Genomic DNA, 9,033 nt, shown 5'->3' on the forward strand with positions numbered 1-9,033 from the left:
TTCTAATAAAGCTTAGTCACAGAGTTTTGCTTTCAATACCGGAGGAAGGGTAGTTTTAGAGTGCGTTTAAAGTATTTGATGCTCTATCTTTCTCTTTACACGCAATAGGTTGTGGTTTTTGAGTTCATATAATAACCACATAAGAAAGCTCAGAGCATGGTCGTTAGTCACGTTTTTGCTGAGCTTGATTCTCTATGGCGTAGACGTCCTTGATTGGATGGAGACAAAAATATAAGAAGAATATAGTGAGGATGTTTATAAAATCACTAGGTAGTAGTGATGGAACTCTTATTCTTTTATGATTTAATAGTATGTAGCCACATGAAGAAAACAAGGAACCTGGTCCCTATTCTCATTTTTGCTGAGCCTGTTTCTCTTTGGCATAGAGACAAATATACAAAAAGTATATGATAAAAGATACTTATAAATCACTAGAAAGCCATGATCTTTACTTGCAATGCATTGTAGAAATGGAAACAGATGGTTCGGTGCACAAAGTATTTCGCGTTCACACAAGATTGAGTGTGATATAGACAGTCTACCTCATGTAAACATTGTAGAAATTCTAGTTTTTGTGAAAAACTTTAGATAGGCTTGAAACTTTTTTGTTGTAACTCATAATTTTCAAACTTTGCCTCAAAATATCAATCTCCCTATCCCTCTTGACTTCTTGTTTCTCCATTGAAGCAATTTTATCTTTTAAATATGCAATGACTTCTTCTTTTGCTTTCAACTCCATATGTAGCTCCTCTAATAATTCCACTTCCTCTGTTCTCCAGCGGAGTCTTTCTCCTATGAAAACAAATTAAACACATCATGAAGAATGGTAGAATTCAATTTGCATCTTACAGTTAAGCATAAGCGGATTCAGAATTTTGAGCTTATATATTCTGAATTGTAGAAAGGTTAATTAATCGATTCTAGATAAATTATTTATACATATTAAGCAGCTCTCTTGACAAATACAAAATTTGGGCTAAAACTAACGGGTTCCACCGAAATAGTAACTAGAGCTCCAGCTCCGCCCCTGCAATTAAGTTTTACTAATTGGATAAGGAGTTAGATTCTTTAGGTTACAAGACTTCAATAAATACAAAAGTATAATTTAATTAAGTTAAACCAAGAAATTTAACAAGGGAATTCGAAAAAAATGCAAGAATATCACACTTGAGATATGAACTTGCGACCTAAATAAACTTTTGAGTTACCTTTACAAGAAAATTAGAAGCTTCTTTATGTCAACGAGATTCAACAATTTATATGTTGATAAAAATACTTGTTCTTACAATATTTGTACATTACTGGCGAGTGTTATTTCGTGAAATAACTCAAATTTCAAATCATTCATTGCCTACATGAAAAGGGCATAAATTAACCAAAGAGGACCATAAACATATGAAAATAATAGAAAATGAAAGTTACCTGGATTTGTCCTTTGAATAAGTTCATCAAGCTCATATTTAATAACAAAATAGAGATTTTTCCACTTCTCAATAGCTTCATCTCTTCTAACTTCCTCTACTCTAATTTGCTCCAACAATGAATTTCTCACCAACATATGAAACTCTTTATTATCACATTTTTCACTTACCATTTCATGATTTTCCATTCCTCTAAACTTCTCTTCATCTTCTTTATAATTTTTCAATTTCTTCTTTAAATCATTCACTTCTTCATTAAGTTTCTTCTTTTCTTGCTTCCATTCTTCTTCTTTTAATGCAAAAATAATCATTTCTTGATTATAAATTTCACTCTCATTTCCCCTTATACGCATTATTTCACTTACCTCTTTTTGAAGTAGCCTTACTTTATACTTCAACCCTTCAATAATTTTGGCATTTGGATTGCTTTTATGATTTTTTGTTTGAAGACTTCCCATTTTACTAAAAGTCTTTTTGAACTCCCTTGCCTTTTTTTCTTCTTCTACTAAGGGAACTATTTGTACTTTGTGGCTATGTGTGTGTATATATATATATAACAAGTTTTTGCATATTCAGGTTTTGTGTGTGTTTTATTAAAGGGGTAACTTAGTGCAAGGGTCCATGTAGGAGACTTCTAATAATAGAGTTGGCTCTCGGAGCGAGCCAGAAATTTATATAAGGGGATTCAAAGAAATAATACACTTCCGTTATTTAGATACTTTTTTTTAATCTTATACGCATTGATAATATAAAATTGTTGAACTATCAAGTCATTTAGAGGAAAATTGGGACCCGTAGAGGAAAATTGGGACCCCATAATGGGGCAAATTCGAAAATCATTTCTATTTTGATTCTATAAAAATTAAAGTTTCATTTATAACCGTTCATAAGATGCTGGATTAGTAACCTAAAATTTAAATTAGGTAATCATAAATAAATCTAAGATTTAAAATATGATGAGTTCGTCATTTAAGATTCTTAACGTTACTCTAATTATACTTCTATAATTATGAGTTCAAATTTAATATTATTTTAAATTCAAGTGAATCTTTACATATATATATATATCGATGCTTCGGCGCGTGAAAAATAATGAACTCGAGTTGCATCAACCGCTACCAATAATATGTTATAATAAGTTAAAATATACTAATATTACAAAAAATTCTTTATACTTATATATATAAAAATAAAATGTGATAAAAGATGTGTTGGACCAATAAAAGAGGTGTAGGAAGGGGATTTAAATGCCTGAAAAAGAGGCTTCACCAACATAATAGAAGTGATAGCACTAATTCAATTATTATTAATGGAAATTGTGAAAGATGCTTGTGATAAATACATACTAAATCGTTATGAATTGAGGTACGGCGATCTCAATGTATTTCAGATTTTGCTTTTATCTTCAGATGAAGGAGACGTTTTTGGCCTTATCTTGCAGGTGACGACGGTATGAGTATAGCAAAAATTTTATTAGAAGTGTCACTCTTAAATAGATTTTTCCGTGCATGATTCGAATTTAATCGAGTTCAGACACAAGATGAGAAGTAAAAAAATAAATACACAGAAAATAAAAGTCAATAACTTTGAAAAAATTGTCATGGACATGATTGACAATTCACAGATTGGATAGAATAGATTCACAAAATTCCAAAAATCATATGTAAATCAGCATCCAAGGGAGAATGATCTAGTGATACGGTTAATAATGTGAATTGAAAACGACTTAAATTTAAATTCCAACGTAAATAAAAAAATATTAATTGACTTTTTTCAACTGTTTTAATTTTGTTGAGCCGGACACCATAATTATAAAAATAAATCACATGTAAATCATTAAGGTATGCGTAAATTAACCCAAACACTATGATTATAAAAAAAAATACATGTAAATCTGCACCTAATAATGTGGCCTAGTAATCAATGAAGTAGATTGAGAATAATGAGACCATCAGTTCAAATTCTAGTCAAGAAAAAAAAATACTTGATGAATTTTTTCATCTGTTCTAAATTTGCTGATCCCGACATCACAATTATAAAAAAAGAACATATATATTTAAATTTGTGCAAACTAATCCAAACACTACCGTTAAAAAAAAGTCACTGGAACGACCTTATTTTGTGACTTTTGTTGATTTTTCTATTTAATCCTTAACTTTTATAAATAATTTATGACTTGTGGGAATGAGTGGCATGATTTTCATATTAATGAAAAAAATATATTATTTTGTTGTTAAAAATAAATTTTTTTAAAAAAGAAAATAAAAAAATAATAAAAGAAAAGAAAAGAAAAGAAAAAAAAAATATATATATATATAAAATCTGAGGGCATTAAGCCATCAGATGTAAACGAGAAAACGAGAAAGCGAATAGAGAAACTAGAAAAAAAATACGAAGGAAGAAAGAAAAGAAAGGGGAAAAGAAAAATAAAGGAGAAAAGAAAAATAGGGATTTTCATTCCAAAGCGTCAAGATAATTATTCTCATTCTTTCCATTAAATTTTTATGTGATTATGAACATATTTTTAAGGTATATTTGTAGAGAAATAACGCTGAAATAAGAAAATATGACCCTACGGTTCTTCATATAAAATCTTGATTTGAGGTCGAATAACAATCCGTTTTAGCTGAAATTTGACATGTGAGTTTATTTTATCATGAATGAACATAATCGGAAAGAAAATTTCAGATTTGACTTCAATGACTCGGGATGACTTTTTGACCCAATTTTTTATCTGAAAATAAATATAGCAATATGGGTGTCATTGGATTCGTATTCTTACGAAGATTATGTATTTGAACAGATTTTGATCGTTCGAAAGAGTTACGAAAGGCTCAAATTTTAAAATGATTATTCAATTTAATTGAGGCAAGTGAATTTTTAAACCTCAGTTTAAGCTTGTAGATGTTTGTATTTCCGTGTTTTGTGTACTGGGGAGTAATAAGAATAGGAATGGATTATTGACTGTAGGATTGACCTTAAAAATGGAGATGAAGGGTATAAAATGATGATCTAATGACCTGTATTGGTGGAATTGATGTGATGAGATTATGTATTTATTTAGGACATGTGAAATGACTATGTTGATATGAGATAGGAAAATATTATTATTGTTGGCATGTTATTATCGTGAATCATATGAACATGAATTAATTACATTGGTTCTAACATACTGCGTTATGACTGAAAATGATATGAAACAAAGGGGTCGGCACACGCTCTATGACAGGTATTATGAAACAAAGGGGTTAGGTCACACGCTCTGTGGCAGGATATATATATTGAGGGGACGGGCCACACGCTCCGTGGCAGGTTACATGGACAGAAATATCCCCCATGGGTTCCGAATTGTGATTCAGCGGATGTGTATCGATAGGACAGACATGCATCATTGCATTGCATTGCATTTGCACCTTTATGATATTTGTGAATTTGTGTTTACCCCTATATGGCTTTGTATATGCTGAACTTGACTTGATATGATTCATTGATGAGACTATTGATGAGTATTTGTGGACTGTATTACTATTGTTATTGTAGAAGTGTAGAGTTGGGCTGATTTTATGCAGGTTGTAGTTAAGGAGGTTCGGTTGGGAGGACAGGAGTACTTGTATCTATTGAGCTTTGCTTAGTTTTAGTTATCCACTTGCTGAGTACCGTGTTGTTTGGTACTCACCCCTTGCTTCTACATTTGTGTAGGTTGTGAGTCTGGACCTGCTTGATCTCCTAGTGCTTACCACCACATCCGAGGCTATCATTTTGAGTGTTGAGATAGTTGTTGCATCCATCTAGCGGACACCTCTTACTCTTTTATTATGTTTTAGTCTTATTCCAGAGACAAAGACATTGTGACTGTATTTCTTTTCGTACTTCGGTAATAAATTAGTGGCTTGTACACGTGACAACCAATCTTGAGGGATTGAGTTTGTTTTACGTGGTTTCGGTTAAGTTAAATTTTGATTCTTTTCTTTTTCTTCTGCATCTACTTTTCGTTGGGTATTAGGCTGACTTATCTCGGTGGGTTGAGATGAGTGTCATCACACCCAGATTCGGATTGTGACAGTCACATGTAAATCATTTATAGGAGCGTGTGTTTTGTAGGTAATTGAATTTTAGATCTCTTTTTGTAAATCTATTTTGCCACTTTTTAAAAATAATAATAATAATATTATTGAGCCTACATTCACGGAGGAAAACATGGTGCGCATATTTGACAACAAATTTTTTGTTTATATACCTTTTTAAGCATGGTATTTCTCAACATTATTATAATCTTTTATTTGAATTTAAATTATATAAATTGATGGTGTAGATTTTTTTTTATATAGTTTAACATGTTAACTAGCTTGGACTAATGATATTCTAGACAATTTTATAGTACTAATCATACTAGACATTTAAAAAACTTATCACAATAGAATAAATTCTTATGGTGCTAATGCACTTAGCTAGATTGAAGCACTATACACATTTTAAAATATTTTAAATTCTTTATTGTCATCATAGGATAGTAGGACATTTCAAAATTCTAGGCAGCCTATCAATCTAACTATAAAAATAATACTAGCACTAAGTTTGTTTTCTTCAAGAAAAACAAAAAAAGTAAGCAATATATATATATATATATATATATATATATATATATATATATATATATATGCAAAATTATTGAGTTTCCGCGAATCCACAAATTATACTCTATATTTACTACTACCTAAAACATAATTTCACTAAGAGAATTTTAAATATTAAAATATTACTATGCAAAAGTCAAGAAATTCAATGTTTATTATACAATAATAATAAATACTCAGTATAACCTTACAATATTTACCGTATATATATAAAAAAGAAACAATTTCAACTTTCTATTTAAAGTATAATTTTTCGGAACAACTTTAAATTTAATTGTCAAAACAATTCTTCCACAGTTAGGTACTATGAGAAAAATGGCACTACAATGAAATTGATGTTTACCAACAACATGAAGATTTGTTCTTCAAGTCAGCAAAATGGTTTTAATTGGCTTCTTTTTCAGAAAGTAGGAGTTGTTTGAGCTCAGACAGAGTCGATTATAAATTAATATATATAAAAAATTAAGGTAATCTTAAATTTTTGCTTCGTAATTTATAAATTCCAAAAAAAAAGTGACGTTTATTCTTTGGAAATTATGATTATTATTTACTAAATCATCACGAATAGATTCATAAAATTTGAGCTCAAACAAAATCAATCAAACGTATTTCAAAAATTACATATGAAACATCAAGATATTCCTAAATTTTTGTTTCACGAACATAAACTCCAAAAAAGCGACATCTTCCTTTGAAAAACTATGAATATCACTTACTTGATTGTCACAAATTGACCCACAAATTTTGAAGTCAAACAGTGGCGGTCACATTTATTCTAAAAAATCATGGACACCCATAAATTGCAAAAAAGCAATGTCTCCCCCTGAGAAATTATGAGTATCATTTATTAGATCTTACGAGTGGACCCACAAAACTTAAGTTCAAACAAAGCCGGTCACACATATTCTATAAAATTTATGGACTAATACACACCAAAAAGTGATAATTCTGAATTCCTATTTAATGATTCATAAACTCAAAAAAAAAAAAGACGTCTACTCCTTGAAAACTATGTATCATATACTAGGTCATCATGAACGAGCCCACATAATTTGAGCTCAAATATAGTCGGTTACACATATTTTAAAAAGTTTATAGATTAACACACACGAATAATTGAGATAATCTTAAATTCCTGTTTCGTGACCCATAAACTCCAAAAAAAAGTGATGTCTACCTTTAGAAAATAATGAGTATCATTTACTAAATCGTCATTAATACACCCATAAAATTTGAACTCAAACAAAATCAGTCATACATATTTCGATAAATTCATGAATTAATACCACAAGAAGTCGAGATTTTCTTGAGTTCCTATTTTATGACTCATAAATTCAAAAAAAAAAACAATGTTGGCTCCTGAAAAATTATGAGTATCATTTACTAGGTTGCCATGAATAGACCCACAAAATTTGAGTTCAAACTGGATCTATAACACATATGTCAAAAATTCATGGACTAATGCACACGAAAAGTTGAGATGATCCTAAATTCATGTTTCGTGGCCCATATACTCCCAAAAAATGACATTTGTCCCTAGAAATCTACGAGTTTCATTCATTAAATTGTCACAAATGAACACACAAAATCTGATCTCAAACAAAATTAGTTACATATATTTTTAAAAATTCATGGATTAATACTCACAAAAAATTAAGACAAGGCAAAATTTCTATTTCGTGATCCATAAACTCAAAAAAGGTAACGACTGGACCTCGAAAAACTATGAGTATCGTTTACTAGGTCATCACAAATGAACCCACAAAATTTTAACTCAAAAGAGTCGGTCACACATTATTCTAAAATATTGTTGGACTACTACACACAAAAAGTCGAGATGATCTAGAATTCCTGTTTCGTGAACCATAAACTCCAAAAAATGACATTTATCATTAAGAAACTAAGAGTACCATTTATTAGGTTATCACAAATGGACCCACAAAGTTTGTTCTCAAACAAAAGCTGTTACACATATTTCAGAAAATTCATTGATTTAATACACATGAAAAACAGAGATAATTCTGAATTCCTGTTTCGTGATTCATAAACTTTAAAAATGCGACGTCCGCCCCTTCGAAACTTTGAGTATCATTTACTAGGTCATCATGATGGACCCAAAGAAATTGAGTTCAAACTGAGTCGCCCACACATATTCTGGACTAATACACATAAAAAATCGAGATAATACTGAATTCTTATAGTGACCCATGTGAAATTATGAGTATCATTTACTAGGTCGTCAAGAATGGACCCACAAAAATTTAACTCAAACAGAATCGGTTACTCATATTTTAGAAAATTCTAAGATTAATACACACGAAAAGTTGAGATAATCCAGAATTTTTATTTTCGGACCCATAAACTCCAAAAAAAAAAAGACGTCTACCCCTAAAAACTATGAGTATTCTTCAATAAGTCGTCACGAATGGTCCCACAAAAATTGAGCTCAAATAGAAAAGGTCACACATATTTCAAAAAATTCATATGCTAATACACACAAAAAGATGAAATAATTTTGAATTCCTGACCAATACACTCCAAAAAGATGATGTCTACCACTAAAAATTATTTAATTATTTATTAAATCATCACGAATGAATCCACAAAATTTAAGTTCAAACAAAGACAGTCATACATATTCCAAAATCCAATAGTTTTTAGTTTTACATATGTAAAGGTATTCACTACATATTTGATTCTGAGCTAAGTATAATTGTATATTAATTTAAATTCGTGATCAGTGTCCCTATATTAAGGTTATAACTTTACTATTGAGTAGAGATCCAAAAGTCTATCGAAAACAACCCCTTTATCCCACAAAGATAAGATAAAATATGCATACATCCTATCCTCTCTAGATCCCACTAAAATTTTAAATTTAGATGTTTCAAAATTATACTACAATACTAATAAGTTGGAATTCTTCTCATAACGAAAAAATACAACTTAAAATATTGATTAAAGTTCATATTGTTCGA

The 9,033-nt window shown here is 30.1% G+C and overlaps 1 protein-coding gene across 1 annotated transcript; it reads right to left on the reverse strand.

Moving 5' to 3' along the window:
- Nucleotides 1-447: 447 nt before the first annotated feature.
- LOC129890548 (uncharacterized) lies at nucleotides 448-2,078 on the reverse strand. The gene is made up of 2 exons (XM_055966085.1): nucleotides 1,423-2,078; nucleotides 448-792 (listed from the first exon to the last, which is right to left on the reverse strand). The coding sequence occupies exons 1-2, from the start codon at nucleotides 1,877-1,879 to the stop codon at nucleotides 566-568; spliced, it is 684 nt and encodes a 227-aa protein (XP_055822060.1). The 5' UTR covers nucleotides 1,880-2,078; the 3' UTR covers nucleotides 448-565.
- Between the last annotated feature and the right edge of the window lie 6,955 nt (nucleotides 2,079-9,033).

Source organism: Solanum dulcamara, chromosome 1 (genome assembly GCF_947179165.1).
Source record: "Solanum dulcamara chromosome 1, daSolDulc1.2, whole genome shotgun sequence".
Taxonomy (NCBI): domain Eukaryota; kingdom Viridiplantae; phylum Streptophyta; class Magnoliopsida; order Solanales; family Solanaceae; genus Solanum; species Solanum dulcamara.

Excerpts from the sequence above, each read along its gene's own strand:
- LOC129890548 (XM_055966085.1), bottom strand. The coding sequence starts at position 1,879 with ATGGGAAGTCTTCAAACAAAAAATCATAAAAGCAATCCAAATGCCAAA. Across the intron at positions 793-1,422 it reads TATTCAAAGGACAAATCCAG|GAGAAAGACTCCGCTGGAGA; the intron begins GTAACTTTCATT and ends TTGTTTTCATAG.